At 55.1% G+C, this 17,500-nt stretch overlaps 1 protein-coding gene across 1 annotated transcript in view; it reads right to left on the bottom strand.

Annotated features, from left to right (window-relative positions):
- LOC139253669 (tyrosine-protein phosphatase non-receptor type 6-like) overlaps nucleotides 1–17,500 on the bottom strand; it is a 148,869-nt gene that overhangs the window by 78,707 nt on the left and 52,662 nt on the right. The window contains exons 4-5 of the mRNA XM_070873507.1: nucleotides 11,492–11,684; nucleotides 5,598–5,714 (exon numbers count right to left, since the gene is read on the bottom strand). Coding sequence (XP_070729608.1) covers nucleotides 5,598–5,714; nucleotides 11,492–11,684 — 310 coding nt within the window. The remainder of the gene's footprint in view (nucleotides 1–5,597; nucleotides 5,715–11,491; nucleotides 11,685–17,500) is intronic.

Here is a 17,500-nt window from a genome sequence, read left to right as displayed (position 1 = left end):
CCCTCTCATCCCCTCTCTCATACTCCTGTATCTGGGGAGGTCCCTCTAACCCCCTCTCTCACACTCCTGTATCTGGGGAGGTCCCTCTAACCCCCTCTCTCACACACTCCTGTATCTGGGGAGGTCCCTCTAACCCCCTCTCTCACACTCCTGTATCTGGGGAGGTCCCTCTAACCCCCTCTCTCACACACTCCTGTATCTGGGGAGGTCCCTCTAACCCCCTCTCTCACACTCCTGTATCTGGGGAGGTCCCTCTAACCCCCTCTCTCACACACTCCTGTATCTGGGGAGGTCACTCTAACCCCCCCTCTTTCACACTCCTGTATCTGGAGAGGTCCCTCTAACCCCCTCTCTCTCACACACTCCTGTATCTGGGAAGGTCCCTCTAACCCCCTCTCTCACACTCCTATATCTGGGGAGGTCCCTCTAACCCCCTCTCTCACACTCCTGTATCTGGGGAGGTCCCTCTAACCCCCTCTCTCACACACTCCTGTATCTGGGGAGGTCCCTCTAACCCCCTCTCTCACACTCCTGTATCTGGGGAGGTCCCTCTAACCCCCTCTCTCACACACTCCTGTATCTGGGGAGGTCACTCTAACCCCCCCCTCTTTCACACTCCTGTATCTGGAGAGGTCCCTCTAACCCCCTCTCTCTCACACACTCCTGTATCTGGGAAGGTCCCTCTAACCCCCTCTCTCACACTCCTGTATCTGGGGAGGTCCCTCTAACACCCTCTCTCACACACTCCTGTATCTGGGAAGGTCCCTCTAACCCCCTCTCTCACATTCCTGTATCTGGGGAGGTCCCTCTAACCCCCTCTCTCTCACACTCCTGTATCTGGGGAGGTCCCTCTAACCCCCTCTCTCACACTCCTGTACCTGGGGAGGTCCCTCTAACCCCCTCTCTCACACACTCCTGTATCTGGGGAGGTCCCTCTAACCCCCTTTCTCACACACTCCTGTATCTGGGAAGGTCCCTCTAACTCCCTCTCTCTCACACTCCTGTATCTGGGGAGGTCCCTCTAACCCCCTCTCTCACACTCCTGTATCTGGGGAGGTCCCTCTAACCCTCTCTCACACTCCTGTATCTGGGGAGGTCCCTCTAACCCCCTCTCTCTCACACTCCTGTATCTGGGGAGGTCCCTCTAACCCCCTCTCTCACACACTCCTGTATCTGGGAAGGTCCCTCTAACCCTCTCTCTCACACTCCTGTATCTGGGGAGGTCCCTGTAACCCCCTCTCTCACACACTCCTGTATCTGGGGAGGTCACTCTAACCCCCCCTCTTTCACACTCCTGTATCTGGAGAGGTCCCTCTAACCCCCTCTCTCTCACACACTCCTGTATCTGGGAAGGTCCCTCTAACCCCCTCTCTCACACTCCTGTATCTGGGGAGGTCCCTCTAACCCCCTCTCTCACACTCCTGTATCTGGGGAGGTCCCTCTAACCCTCTCTCTCACACTCCTGTATCTGGGGAGGTCCCTCTAACCCCCTCTCTCACACTCCTGTATCTGGGGAGGTCCCTCTAACACCCTCTCTCACACACTCCTGTATCTGGGAAGGTCCCTCTAACCCCCTCTCTCACATTCCTGTATCTGGGGAGGTCCCTCTAACCCCCTCTCTCTCACACTCCTGTATCTGGGGAGGTCCCTCTAACCCCCTCTCTCACACTCCTGTATCTGGGGAGGTCCCTCTAACCCCCTCTCTCACACACTCCTGTATCTGGGGAGGTCCCTCTAACCCCCTTTCTCACACACTCCTGTATCTGGGAATGTCCCTCTAACTCCCTCTCTCTCACACTCCTGTATCTGGGGAGGTCCCTCTAACCCCCTCTCTCACACTCCTGTATCTGGGGAGGTCCCTCTAACCCTCTCTCACACTCCTGTATCTGGGGAGGTCCCTCTAACCCCCTCTCTCACACTCCTGTATCTGGGGAGGTCCCTCTAACCCTCTCTCTCACACTCCTGTATCTGGGGAGGTCCCTCTAACCCCCTCTCTCACACTCCTGTATCTGGGGAGGTCCCTCTAACCCTCTCTCACACTCCTGTATCTGGGGAGGTCCCTCTAACCCTCTCTCTCACACTCCTGTATCTGGGGAGGTCCCTCTAACCCCCTCTCTCACAAACTCCTGTATCTGGGGAGGTCCCTCTAACCCCCTCTCTCACACTCCTGTATCTGGGGAGGTCCCTCTAACCCTCTCTCTCACACTCCTGTATCTGGGGAGGTCCCTCTAACCCCCTCTCTCACACACTCCTGTATCTGGGGATGTCCCTCTAACCCCCTCTCTCACACTCCTGTATCTGGGGAGGTCCCTCTAACCCTCTCTCTCACACTCCTGTATCTGGGGAGGTCCCTCTAACCCCCTCTCACGCACATCTCCTCAGCATAACTAAAACCGCCCGTTTCCACCTCCGTAACATCGCCCGTCTCCGCCCCCTGCCTCAGCTCAGCTGCTGCTGAGCCTCTCTCCCCTCCAGACTTGACTATTCCAACGCACTCTTGGCCGGCCTCCCAAGTTCTACCCAACGTCAACTACAGGTGATCCAAAACTCGGCTGCCCCGTGTCCCAACTCGCACCGAGTCCCACTCACCCATCACCCCCTGTGCTCACTGACCCCGTGTCCTAACTCACACCCAGTCCCACTCACCCATCACCCCCTGTGCTCACTGACCCCGTGTCCTAACTCACACCGAGTCCCACTCACCCATCACCCCCTGTGCTCACTGACCCCGTGTCCCAACTCGCACCGAGTCCCACTCACCCATCACCCCCTGTGCTCACTGACCCCGTGTCCTAACTCACACCGAGTCCTGCTCACCCATCACCCCCTGTGCTCACTGCCCCGTGTCCTAACTCACACCCAGTCCCACTCACCCATCACCCCCTGTGCTCACTGACCCCGTGTCCTAACTCGCACCGAGTCCTGCTCACCCATCACCCTCTGTGCTCACTGACCCCGTGTCCTAACTCACACCCAGTCCCACTCACCCATCACCCCCTGTGCTCACTGCCCCGTGTCCTAACTCGCACCGAGACCCACTCACCCATCACCCCCTGTGCTCACTGCCCCGTGTCCTAACTCGCACCGAGTCCCACTCACCCATCCCCCGCTGTGCTCACTGACCCCGTGTCCTAACTCGCACCGAGTCCCACTCACCCATCACCCCCTGTGCTCGCTGCCCCGTGTCCTAACTCGCACCGAGTCCCACTCACCCATCCCCCGCTGTGCTCACTGACCCCGTGTACTAACTCACACCCAGTCCCGCTCACCCATCACCCCCTGTGCTCACTGCCCCGTGTCCTAACTCGCACCGAGTCTCGCTCACCCATCACTCTCTGTGCTCACTGACCCCGTGTCCTAACTCGCACCGAGTCCCGCTCACCCATCACCCCCTGTGCTCACTGCCCCCGTGTCCTAACTCGCACCGAGTCCCGCTCACCCATCACCCCCTGTGCTCACTGCCCCCGTGTCCTAACTCGCACCGAGTCCCGCTCACCCATCACCCCCTGTGCCCCGTGTCCTAACTCGCACCCAGTCCCGCTCACCCATCACCCCCTGTGCTCACTGCCCCGTGTCCTAACTCACACCCAGTCCCACTCACCCATCACCCCCTGTGCTCACTGACCCCGTGTCCTAACTCACACCCAGTCCCACTCACCCATCACCCCCTGTGCTCACTGCCCCCGTGTCCTAACTCGCACCGAGTCCCACTCACCCATCACCTGCTGTGCTCGCTGCCCCGTGTCCTAACTCGCACCGAGTCCCGCTCACCCATCACCCCCTGTGCCCCGTGTCCTAACTCGCACCGAGTCCCGCTCACCCATCACCCCCTGTGCCCCGTGTCCTAACTCGCACCGAGTCCCACTCACCCATCACCCCCTGTGCCCCGTGTCCTAACTCGCACCGAGTCCCGCTCACCCATCACCCCCTGTGCTCGCTGACCCCGTGTCCTAACTCGCACCCAGTCCCACTCACCCACCACCCCCTGTGCTCACTGACCCCGTGTCCTAACTCACACCGAGTCCCACTCACCCTTCACCCCCTGTGCTCACTGACCCCGTGTCCTAACTCGCACCGAGTCCCGCTCACCCATCACCCCCTGTGCTCACTGACCCCGTGTCCTAACTCGCACCAAGTCCCACTCACCCACCACCCCCTGTGCTCGCTGCCCCGTGTCCTAACTCGCACCGAGTCCCGCTCACCCATCACCCCCTGTGCTCGCTGCCCCGTGTCCTAACTCGCACCGAGCCCCACTCACCCATCACCCCCTGTGCTCGCTGCCCTGTGTCCTAACTCACACCGTGTCCCGCTCACCCATCACCCCCTGTGCTCACTGCCCCCGTGTCCTAACTCGCACCGAGTCCCGCTCACCCATCACCCCCTGTGCTCACTGACCGGTGTCCTAACTCACACCGAGTCCCACTCACCCATCACCCCTGTGCTCACTGCCCCCGTGTCCTAACTCACACCCAGTCCCGCTCACCCATCACCCCCTGTGCTCACTGCCCTGTGTCCTAACTCGCACCGAGTCCCACTCACCCACCACCCACTGTGCTCGCTGCCCCGTGTCCTAACTCGCACCGAGTCCCACTCACCCATCACCCCCTGTGCTCACTGCCCTGTGTCCTAACTCGCACCGAGTCCCGCTCACCCATCACCCCCTGTGCTCACTGACCCCGTGTCCTAACTCGCACCGAGTCCCGCTCACCCATCACCCCCTGTGCTCGCTGACCGACATTGGCTCCCGGTTAAGCAACGCCTCGATTTCAAAATTCTCATTCTTGTTTACAAATCCCTCCATGGCCCCTCGCCCCTCCCTATCTCTGTAACCTCCTCCAGCTCCTACACCCCTCCCTATCTCTGTAACCTCCTCCAGCCCCTACACCCCTCCCTATCTCTGTAACCTCCTCCAGCCCCTACACCCCTCCCTATCTCTGTAACATCCTCCAGCCCCACAACCCCTCCCTATCTCTGTAACCTCCTTCAGCCCCTACACCCCTCCCTATCTCTGTAACCTCCTCCAGCCCCTACACCCCTCCCTATCTCTGTAACCTCCTCCGGCCCCTACATCCCTCCCTACCTCTGTAACATCCTCCAGCCCCACAACCCCTCCATATCTCTGTAACCCCCTCCAGCCCCACAACCCCCCGAGATGTCTGCACTCCTCTAACTCTGCCCTCCTGACCATCCCCGATTATAATCGCTCCACCATCGGTGGCCGTGCCTTCTGTTGCCTGGGCCCCAAGCTCTGGAACTCCCTCCCTAAACCTCTCCACCTCTCGACCTCTCTCTCCTCCTTCGAGACGCTCCTTAAAACCCACCTCTTTGACCAGCTTTTGGTCACCTGCCCTAATCTCTCCTTGTGGGGCTCGGTGTCAATTTTTTTGGCCCACAGTACTCCTGTGAAGCAACTTGGGACGTTTCAGTGTGTTAAAGGTGATATATAAAATACACGTTGGTGTTGTTGTTTGAAGTGCATCGTTAGAAGTGTTCAAATCCAGGCTGCCAGAAGGTCAGACACACTGCACTGCGTGACCCGTACTGTCCCTCCTGTCTCAGACCTCTCCGTCACCCGCCGGGATCTGACCATGGCCCACCTGTTTGAGGTACACCTTCATTCCGTCGATTTGTTCAATGACCGAGCGTTTGTAGTACTCGACCAGGTCCGTCAGAGTGTCAAATTTCTGAGGTCCTCCAACGGTGTATCGGCCGTCCTGAGAGTGCGAGAGAGAGAGGCGGGGGGGGCGGAGAGTGGGTGAGAGAGAGAGGCGGTGGGGGGGGGGGGGAGAGAGAGAGAGAGAGAGGCCAGGGGGGGGAGAGAGAGAGAGAGAGAGAGAGGCGGTGGTGGGGGGAGAGAGAGAGAGAAGGGGTGAGAGAGAGAGAGAGAGAGAGAGAGAGGCGGGGGGGGGAGAGAGAGAGAGAGAAGGGGTGAGAGAGAGAGAGAGAGAGAGAGAGGCGGGGGGGGGGGGAGAGAGAGAGAGAAGGGGTGAGAGAGAGAGAGAGAGAGAGGCGGGGGGGGGGAGAGAGAGAGAGAGAGAGAGGGGTGAGAGAGAGAGAGAGAGAGGCGGGGGGGAGAGAGAGAGAGAGAAGGGGTGAGAGAGAGAGAGGCCAGCGGGGGGAGAGAGAGAGAGAGAAGGGGTGAGAGAGAGAGAGAGGCGGGGGGGGGGGGAGAGAGAGAGAGAAGGGGTGAGAGAGAGAGAGAGAGAGAGGCGGGGGGGAGAGAGAGAGAGAGAAGAGGTGAGAGAGAGAGCGAGAGGCCAGCGGGGGGAGAGAGAGAGAGAGAAGGGGTGAGAGAGAGAGAGAGAGAGAGAGAGAGAGAGAGAGAGGCGGTGGGGGGGGGGAGAGAGAGAGAGAGAGAAGGGGTGAGAGAGAGAGAGAGAGAGAGAGAGAGCGGGGGGGGAGAGAGAGAGAGAGAGAGGGGCGGGGGGAGAGAGGGGGGGAGAGAGGGTGTTAGAGAGAGAGAGAGAGAGAGAGGGGATGAGAGAAGAGAGGGCGGGGGGAGGAGGGGGGAAGAGAGAGAGAGTGAGAGGAGGGGGGGAGAGAGAGAGAGAGAGGCAGGGGGAGAGAGGGGTTGTTAGAGAGAGAGAGAGGAAGAGAGGGGATGAGAGAGAGAGTGGGGGAGAGAGGGGGTGTTAGAGAGAGAGAGAGAGAGAGGGAGAGGGGGGAGAGAGAGAGAGTGAGAGGAGGGAGGTGGAAGAGAGAGAGAGAGGGGGGAAAGATGGGGTGAGAGAGAAAGAGAGAGGCAGGGGGAGAGAGGGGGGAGAGGGGGTGTTAGAGAGAGAGAGAGAGGTGGGGAGAGAGAGAGAGCGGGGAAGAGAGAGAGAGGCAGAGAGAGCAGGGGGGAGAGAGAGAGAGAGAGGGAGAGAGAGGGGGTGAGAGAGAGAGAGAGAGAGAGAGGCGGGGGGGAGAGAAAGTGAGCGGGGAAGAGAGAGAGAGCGGGGAAGAGAGAGAGAGTGGGGAGAGAGAGAGAGGAGGGGAGAGAGAGAGAGGAGGGGGGGTGAGAGAGAGAGAGAGAGGGGGGAGAGAGAGAGAGAGAGCGGGGGAGAGGGGGTGAGAGAGAGAAAGAGGGAGGGGGGGAGAGAGAGAGAGCGGGGAAGAGATGGGGGGGGGCGGTGAGAGAGAGAGAGAGGGAGAGAGAGCGGGGTGGGGGAGAGAGAGCGAGAGAGAGAGAAAGAGGGGGAGACGGAGGGAGAGCGAGAGAGAGTAGGAGGAGGCGCCAGAGAAAGAGAGAGAGGGGGTAGAGAGAGAGAGGGAGAGAGAGAGAGATGGGGGAGACAAAGAAAGAGTTTCCATCATGCAAAAAAAATTTATAACTTATCAACCTTACTGGAAGAGCATTTACTCTGACAGGGTAATGTAGAGGGAGCTCTGTATTGTACCTGACCCGGGAGCACTCGATACACTGGGTATAAAGTGGGGGTATACTGTCAGGGTAATGTAGAGGGAGCTCTGTATTATACCTGCCCCGGGAGCACTCGATACACTGGGTATAAAGTGGGGGTACACTGTCAGGGTAATGTAGAGGGAGCTCTGTATTGTACCTGCCCTGGGAGCACTCGATACACTGGGTATAAAGTGGGGGTACACTGTCGGGGTAATGTAGAGGGAGCTCTGTATTGTACCTGCCCCGGGAGCACTCGATACACTGGGTATAAAGTGGGGGTACACTGTCAGGGTAATGTAGAGGGAGCTCTGTATTGTACCTGACCCGGGAGCACTCGATACACTGGGTATAAAGTGGGGGTACACTGTCAGGGTAATGTAGAGGGAGCTCTGTATTGTACCTGCCCCGGGAGCACTCAATACACTGGGTATAAAGTGGGGGTACACTGTCGGGGTAATGTAGAGGGAGCTCTGTATTGTACCTGCCCCGGGAGCACTCGATACACTGGGTATAAAGTGGGGGTACACTGTCAGGGTAATGTAGAGGGAGCTCTGTATTGTACCTGCCCTGGGAGCACTCGATACACTGGGTATAAAGTGGGGGTACTCTGACAGGGTAATGTAGAGGGAGCTCTGTATTGTACCTGACCCGGGAGCACTCGATACACTGGGTATAAAGTGGGGGTACACTGTCAGGGTAATGTAGAGGGAGTTCTGTATTGTACCTGCCCCGGGAGCACTCGATACACTGGGTATAAAGTGGGGGTACACTGTCAGGGTAATGAAGAGGGAGCTCTGTATTGTACCTGCCCCGGGTGCACTCGATACACTGGGTATAAAGTGGGGGTACACTGTCGGGGTAATGTAGAGGGAGCTCTGTATTGTACCTGCCCCGGGAGCACTCGATACACTGGGTATAAAGTGGGGGTACACTGTCGGGGTAATGTAGAGGGAGCTCTGTATTGTACCTGCCCCGGGAGCACTCGATACACTGGGTATAAAGTGGGGGTACACTATCAGGGTAATGTAGAGGGAGCTCTGTATTGTACCTGCCCCGGGAGCACTCGATACACTGGGTATAAAGTGGGGGTACACTGTCAGGGTAATGTAGAGGGAGCTCTGTATTGTACCTGCCCCGGGAGCACTCGATACACTGGGTATAAAGTGGGGGTACACTGTCGGGGTAATGTAGAGGGAGCTCTGTATTGTACCTGCCCCGGGAGCACTCGATACACTGGGTATAAAGTGGGGGTACACTGTGGGGGTAATGTAGAGGGAGCTCTGTATTGTACCTGCCCCGGGAGCACTCGATACACTGGGTATAAAGTGGGGGTACACTGTCGGGGTAATGTAGAGGGAGCTCTGTATTGTACCTGCCCTGGGAGCACTCGATACACTGGGTATAAAGTGGGGGTACACTGTCAGGGTAATGTAGAGGGAGCTCTGTATTGTACTTGCCCCGGGTGCACTCGATACACTGGGTATAAAGTGGGGATACACTGTCAGGGTAACGTAGAGGGAGCTCTGTATTGTACCTGTCCCGGGAGCACTCGATACACTGGGTATAAAGTGGGGGTACACTGTCAGGGTAATGTAGAAGGAGCTCTGTATTGTACCTGCCCCGGGAGCACTCGATACACTGGGTATAAAGTGGGGGTACACTGTCAGGGTAACGTAGAGGGAGCTCTGTATTGTACCTGCCCCGGGAGCACTCGATACACTGGGTATAAAGTAGGGGTACACTGTCAGGGTAACGTAGAGGGAGCTCTGTATTGTACCTGCCCCGGGAGCACTCGATACACTGGGTATAAAGTGGGGGTACACTGTCAGGGTAATGTAGAGGGAGCTCTGTATTGTACCTGCCCCGGGAGCACTCGATACACTGGGTATAAAGTAGGGGTACACTGTCAGGGTAATGTAGAGGGAGCTCTGTATTGTACCTGCCCCGGGAGCATTCAATACACTGGGTATAAAGTGGGGGTACACTGTCAGAGTAATGTAGAGAGAGCTCTGTATTGTACCTGCCCCGGGAGCACTCGATACACTGGGTATAAAGTGGGGGTACACTGTCAGGGTAATGTAGAGGGAGCTCTGTATTGTACCTGCCCCGGGAGCACTCGATACACTGGGTATAAAGTGGGGGTACACTGTCAGGGTAATGTAGAGGGAGCTCTGTATTGTACCTGCCCCGGGAGCACTCGATACACTGGGTATAAAGTGGGGGTACACTGTCAGGGTAATGCAGAGAGAGCTCTGTATTGTACCTGCCCCGGGAGCACTCGATACATTGGGTATAAAGTGGGGGTACACTGTCAGGGTAATGTAGAGGGAGCTCTGTATTGTACCTGCCCCGGGAGCACTCGATACACTGGGTATCAAGTGGGGTTACACTGTCAGGGTAATGTAGAGGGAGCTCTGTATTGTACCTGCCCCGGGAGCACTCGATACACTGGGTATAAAGTGGGGGTACACTGTCAGGGTAATGTAGAGGGAGCTCTGTATTGTACCTGCCCCGGGAGCACTCGATACACTGGGTATAAAGTGGGGGTACATTGTCGGGGTAATGTAGAGGGAGCTCTGTATTGTACCTGCCCCGGGAGCACTCGATACACTGGGTATAAAGTGGGGGTACACTGTCAGGGTAATGTAGAGGGAGCTCTGTATTGTACCTGCCCCGGGAGCACTCGATACACTGGGTATAAAGTGGGGGTACACTGTCAGGGTAATGTAGAGGGAGCTCTGTATTGTACCTGCCCCGGGAGCACTCGATACACTGGGTATAAAGTGGGGGTACACTGTCGGGGAAATGTAGAGGGAGCTCTGTATTGTACCTGCCCCGGGAGCACTCGATACACTGGGTATAAAGTGGGGGTACACTGTCGGGGTAATGTAGAGGGAGCTCTGTATTGTACCTGCCCCAGGAGCACTCGATACACTGGGTATAAAGTGGGGGTACACTGTCAGGGTAATGTAGAGGGAGCTCTGTATTGTACCTGCCCCGGGAGCACTCGATACACTGGGTATAAAGTAGGGGTACACTGTCGGGGTAATGTAGAGGGAGCTCTGTATTGTACCTGCCCCGGGAGCACTCGATACACTGGGTATAAAGTGGGGGTACACTGTCGGGGTAATGTAGAGGGAGCTCTGTATTGTACCTGCCCCGGGAGCGCTCGATACACTGGGTATAAAGTGGGGGTACACTGTCAGGGTAATGTAGAGAGAGCTCTGTATTGTACCTGCCCCGGGAGCACTCGATACACTGGGTATAAAGTGGGGGTACACTGTCAAGGTAATGTAGAGGGAGCTCTGTATTGTACCTGCCCCGGGAGCACTCGATACACTGGGTATAAAGTGGGGGTACACTGTCAGGGTAATGTCGAGGGAGCTCTGTATTGTACCTGCCCCGGGAGCACTCGATACACTGGGTATAAAGTGGGGGTACACTGTCAGGGTAATGTAGAGGGAGCTCTGTATTGTACCTGCCCCGGGAGCACTCGATACACTGGGTATAAAGTGGGGGTACACTGTCGGGGTAATGTAGAGGGAGCTCTGTATTGTACCTGCCCCGGGAGCACTCGATACACTGGGTATAAAGTGGGGGTACACTGTGGGGGTAATGTAGAGGGAGCTCTGTATTGTACCTGCCCCGGGAGCACTCGATACACTGGGTATAAAGTGGGGGTACACTGTCGGGGTAATGTAGAGGGAGCTCTGTATTGTACCTGCCCTGGGAGCACTCGATACACTGGGTATAAAGTGGGGGTACACTGTCAGGGTAACGTAGAGGGAGCTCTGTATTGTACTTGCCCCGGGTGCACTCGATACACTGGGTATAAAGTGGGGATACACTGTCAGGGTAACGTAGAGGGAGCTCTGTATTGTACCTGCCCCGGGAGCACTCGATACACTGGGTATAAAGTGGGGGTACACTGTCGGGGTAATGTAGAGGGAGCTCTGTATTGTACCTGCCCCGGGAGCGCTCGATACACTGGGTATAAAGTGGGGGTACACTGTCGGGGTAATGTAGAGGGAGCTCTGTATTGTACCTGCCCCGGGAGCGCTCGATGCTGACATCTTTTTGAGCTTGACCTCCGACCTCCGACCTTACCTGACACATCACCTTAATGTGGGTGACCTTCAGTATCTGGTCCCCTTCGGCCTCCTTCTCCGAGTCGATGACAACGGACAGCACAAAGTCCCCGGGCTTGCTCAAGCTCTCCCTCACCAGGAACGACCAAGGAACCTTCTTCTCGCCCAGCAGCCTCTCTGCAGCGCTGCCCGAGAGATGTCCATGGTACCACCTGCAACCAGGGAAGGAGTCACGCACGCTCGTCAGCTCCCACCGGACCCCCACCCCCGCTCGCGAGAGCAGCCCCCCCCCTTCGCGCCGATCTCAACCCCCCCCCCCCGCAGCCGAGGTTCAGTAACTGGGGCCTACAATTTACCAGGCCCAACTGAGCCTGGTGTCAGCTGTCATGTATCTTACATTATTATCTATAACTGTATCCTAACATGCTATACATGACTGTAATAAGATATGACCTGTAACCACCAGCATACCTTACCACCAGGGGTGCACTTGCGAGAGACAGGTATATAAGGACAGGTCTCAGGCAAGTGCAGCATTCCAGAGCCGTGAAATAAAGGTGCAGGTCCAGAGTGACCTTGACTTCACGACATGCCTCGTGTGAATCTGTCCTGAGGGGACAGGACTTTACAGTGGCGACGGGTTACGGGATCACAGAATCCACAGAATGGCGAACAGCGGATCAGATGAAAAGTACAATGCGGGAGACAATTGGGAGGGCTTTATAGAAAGGCTCCAGCAAAGCTTTGTAACCAAAGACTGGTTAGGCGATGATAAGGCAGTGAAGAGAAGAGCCCATCGCTTGACCAGCTATGGCTCGAAAACATAGAAACATAGAAAATAGGTGCAGGAGCAGGCCATTCGGCCCTTCGAGCCTGCACCGCCATTCAATGAGTTCATGGCTGAACACGCAACTTCAGTACCCCATTCCTGCTTTCTCGCCATACCCCTTGATCCCCCTAGTAGTAAGGACTTCATCTAACTCCTTTTTGAATATATTTAGTGAATTGGCCTCAACAACTTTCTGTGGTAGAGAATTCCACAGGTTCACCACTCTCTGGGTGAAGAAGTTTCTCCTCATCTTGGTCCTAAATGGCTTACCCCTTATCCTCAGACTGTGACCTCTGGTTCTGGACTTCCCCAACATCGGGAACATTCTTCCTGCATCTAACCTCTCCAAACCCGTCAGAATTTTAAACGTTTCTATGAGGTCCCCTCTCATCCTTCTGAACTCCAGTGAATACAGGCCCAGTTGATCTAGTCTTTCTTGATAGGTCAGTCCCGCCATCCCGGGAATCAGTCTGGTGAACCTTCGCTGCACTCCCTCAATAGCAAGAATGTCCTTCCTCAGGTTAGGAGACCAAAACTGTACACAATATTCCAGGTGTGGCCTCACCAAGGCCCTGTACAACTGTAGCAACACCTCCCTGCCCCTGTACTCAAATCCCCTCGCTATGAAGGCCAACATGCCATTTGCTTTCTTAACCGCCTGCTGTACCTGCATGCCAACCTTCAATGACTGATGTACCATGACACCCAGGTCTCGTTGCACCTCCCCTTTTCCTAATCTGTCACCATTCAGATAATAGTCTGTCTCTCTGTTTTTACCACCAAAGTGGATAACCTCACATTTATCCACATTATACTTCATCTGCCATGCATTTGCCCACTCACCTAACCTATCCAAGTCGCTCTGCAGCCTCATAGCATCCTCCTCGCAGCTCACACTGCCACCCAACTTAGTGTCATCTGCAAATTTGGAGATACTACATTTAATCCCCTCGTCTAAATCATTAATGTACAGTGTAAACAGCTGGGGCCCCAGCACAGAACCTTGCGGTACCCCACTAGTCACTGCCTGCCATTCTGAAAAGTACCCATTTACTCCTACTTTTTGCTTCCTGTCTGACAACCAGTTCTCAATCCACGTCAGTACACTACCCCCAATCCCATGTGCTTTAACTTTGCACATTAATCTCTTGTGTGGAACCTTGTCGAAAGCCTTCTGAAAGTTCAAATATACCACATCAACTGGTTCTCCCTTGTCCACTCTACTGGAAACATCCTCAAAAAATTCCAGAAGATTTGTCAAGCATGATTTCCCTTTCACAAATCCATGCTGACTTGGACCTATCATGTCACCTCTTTCCAAATGCGCTGCTATGACATCCTTAATAATTGATTCCATCATCTTACCCACTACCAATGTCAGGCTAACCGGTCTATAATTCCCTGTTTTCTCTCTCCCTCCTTTTTTAAAAAGTGGGGTTACATTGGCTACCCTCCACTCCATAGGAACTGATCCAGAGTCTATGGAATGTTGGAAAATGACTGTCAATGCATCCGCTATTTCCAAGGCCACCTCCTTAAGTACTCTGGGATGCAGTCCATCAGGCCCTGGGGATTTATCGGCCTTCAATCCCATCAATTTCCCCAACACAATTTCCCGACTAATAAGGATTTCCCTCAGTTCCTCCTCCTTACTAGACCCTTTAATGAAGGATCTGTTGGCACCCGAGAAACCAGCAAGCAAGTCGTTTGAAGAATTGAGCACACTGGTAAGAGACCACCTGAAGCCAGCGAGCAGCCTACACATGGCCAGACACAGGTTCTACAACTACAGACGCTGAGTGGGCCAGAGCATACCCGACTTCGTGGTGAAACTTCGGAGGTTGGCTAGTTTATGTGAGTTCTCCGATGAATTGAGGAGAGAAGTACTGAGAGACTTTTTTATTGAAGGAATAGGCCACGCAGGCATATTCCGAAAGCTCATAGAGACCAAGAACCTGCCCTTAGAGGCAGCAGCACTGGTTGCACAGACATTTTTGGTAGGGGAAGAAGAAACGAGGTTGATTTACAATGCAGGTACGATAACTAACGAAATAATGGAACAAGGAGTTCACAGCACTAAACAAGCTGCTACCCCCACACACACATAAAACCGGCAGAACAGGCTTTTGACAGCAAGCAGTGGCAACAGAAACCATCAAGGGCCACAGGAACGGCCGTTCACACCTCATCAACCCACAATGCGAGCAATCAACTACAAACTGAGAGAAGCTCAAGAGAGATCAGCCAGACGCAGCTCATTCTTTGGGAACACTTTGAACAATGGAACAGGTCTGTGCTGGAGGTGTGGGGGTGGGCACTCATCACGGGAATGTCGATTTCAGCAGGCTGTTTGCAGGAACTGTGAAGATACAGGGCATTTGGCCCGCATGTGCAAAAAAACGGCAGCTCGGCTGGTATACGAATCGGATGGGTCGGAAAGCGGACCAGAAGACGGTGGGGACAGTACCCGGGACACCGGTGTACAGCGGGTCAACACGATCAATGGCCGCTGCTCCTACAACAGGATACTTCCTATAATGATGAGGGTCCTACTCAACGGAATATCTGTCAACATGGAGCTGGATACGGGAGCGAGTCAATCTCTCATGGGCGCTCAACAATTTGAACAACTGTGGCCGCATAAAAGAGACAGACCAAAACTCACAAGGGTCGACACCAAACTGAGGACCTATACAAAAGAAATCGTACCAGTCCTCGGCAGCGCCATGCTCTCTGTCACACACAAAGGGACAGTGAACCGACTGACCCTGTGGATTGTCCCCGGAGACCCCCCAGCACTGCTGGGGAGAAGCTGGCTGGCAAAACTAAACTGGAAATGGGATGATGTCCATGCCATGTCATTCGAGGAACGGACCTCCTGCTCAACAGTTATAAAGCGATTTGAACATCTCTTTCAGCCAGGTGTGGGCACTTTCAAAGGGGCCAAAGTCAAAATCTACATCACACAGGATGCTAGACCGGTCCATCACAAGGCCAGAGCTGTACCCTATGTGATGAGGGAAAAGATTGAACACGAACGAGACAGGCTTCTGCGGGAAGGCATTGTATCACCTGTGGAATTTAGCGACTGGGCAAGTCCCATCGTCCCAGTCATGAAGCCTGATGGATCCGTACGACTCTGTGGGGACTACAAATCTACCATAAACAGAGTCTCCCTACAGGACCAGTACCCGCTGCCCAGAGCGGAGGACTTATTTGCCACATTGGCTGGAGGTAAACCCTTCTCAAAATTAGACCTCACATCTGCGTATATGACGCAAGAATTGACCGAGGAATCCAAGCTACTCACCACCATCAACACACATCGAGGCCTTTTCATGTACAATCGATGCCCATTCGGCATCAGGTCGGCAGCTGCCATATTCCAGCGCAACATGGAGAGTCTGCTCAAGTCCATCCCGGGGACGGTTGTATTTCAAGACGACATACTCATCACGGGCAGGGACACCGACTCCCATCTCCGTAATTTGGAGGAAGTACTAAAGCGGTTGGATCGGGTAGGCCTATGAGTCAAGAAATCTAAGTGCCTGTTTCTCGCACCCGAGGTTGAATTTTTGGGCAGAAGGATTGCCGCTGATGGAATCCGCCCAACAGAGTCCAAAACAGAAGCAATTCGCCTGGCACCCAGGCCCCGGAATGTCTCAGATCTGCGCGCCTTTCTCGGGCTACTCAATTACTTTGGGAACTTTATGCAGAACTTGAGCACGCTGCTGGAGCCTCTCCACGTGCTACTCAGGAAGGGGTGCGATTGGTTTTGGGGGGACGCCCAGGAAACCGCCTTCAATAAGGCACGCAACCTTCTGTGTTCCAACAGTGTTTTGGCTTTCTTTGATCCAGTAAAAAGCTAGTTCTCACATGCGATGCGTCAGCGTATGGAGTCGGGTGCGTTTTGCAACATGTCAATAGTGTGGGCAAATTACAACCCATAGCTTATGCCTCCAGGTCACTTTCGCGGGCGGAGCGCGGGTACGGTATGGTTGAGAAGGAGGCGCTCGCGTGCGTGTACGGTGTCAAAAAGATGCACCAATACCTTTTCGGGGCCAAGTTCGCGTTAGAAACCGACCACAAGCCCCTCACGTCCCTCCTATCCGAGAGCAAGGCAATAAACACCAACGCCTCGCCGCGAATTCAATGGTGGGCACTCATGCTGGCATCTTACGACTACACCATAAGGCACAGACCAGGCACAGACAACTGTGCCGACGTGCTCAGCAGGCTAGCCCTGGCGACCACGGAAGGGTCTGACGAACAGGACTGTGAGATTGTCATGGCAATCAATGCCTTTGAGTCCACAGGTTCGCCCATGACGGCTCGCCAAATCAGAGCCTGGATGGCCAGCGACCCCACGTTATCCTTAGCAAAAAGATGTGTCTTAACCGGTGACTGGGCAGAGGCTCGCGATGCCTGCCCCGAGGAATTAAAACCCTTTTACAGGCAGATGTGGGGCAGCCGAGTAGTCATGCTTCTGCGAGGCAGAGAGGCATTTGTCCGGGAGCTCCACCGCGAGCACCCGGGGATCGTTCTCATGAAGGCCATAGCCAGATCCCACATCTGGTGGCCTGGTATTGACGCGGACTTGGAGCTCTGCGTCCGAAGGTGCACCATTTGTGCCCAACTCAGCAATGCCCCCAGGGAGGCTCCACTGAGCCCCTGGCCCTGGCCTACCAAACCGTGGTCGCGGGTGCACGTAGACTATGCGGGCCCATCCATGGGCACAATGTTCCTCGTAGTTGTAGATGCATTTTCAAAGTGGATCGAATGCACCATTTTAAACTCGAGCACAGCCTCCACTACTGTGGAGAGCCTCGCAAGCATGTTTGCAACGCACGGAATCCCTGACATATTGGTCAGTGACAATGGTCCGTGCTTCACCAGCGCAGAATTCCAAGACTTTATAATTGACCACCGCATAAATCACGTCAAGACGGCACCGTTCAAGCCGGCCTCCAACGGCCAGGCGGAGAGAGCAGTGCAAATCATTAAACAAGGCATGCTTAAAATCCAAGGTCCCACGCTGCAGGGTCACCTGTCGTGACTGCTGCTGGCATACAGATCTCATCCGCACTCACTGACTGGGATCCCCCCGCGCAACTGTTGATGAAAAGGACTTTAAAAACATTAATCCTCCCAGACATGCACGAAATCGTTGAGGCAAAGCGCCGTAAGCTGACTGAGTAC

The sequence above is a fragment of the Pristiophorus japonicus genome, unplaced genomic scaffold (genome assembly GCF_044704955.1).
Source record: "Pristiophorus japonicus isolate sPriJap1 unplaced genomic scaffold, sPriJap1.hap1 HAP1_SCAFFOLD_497, whole genome shotgun sequence".
Taxonomy (NCBI): Eukaryota; Metazoa; Chordata; class Chondrichthyes; family Pristiophoridae; genus Pristiophorus; species Pristiophorus japonicus.
The sequence above is the reverse complement of the archived record's forward strand: the minus strand, read 5'-3'. Positions and strand labels throughout refer to the sequence as shown.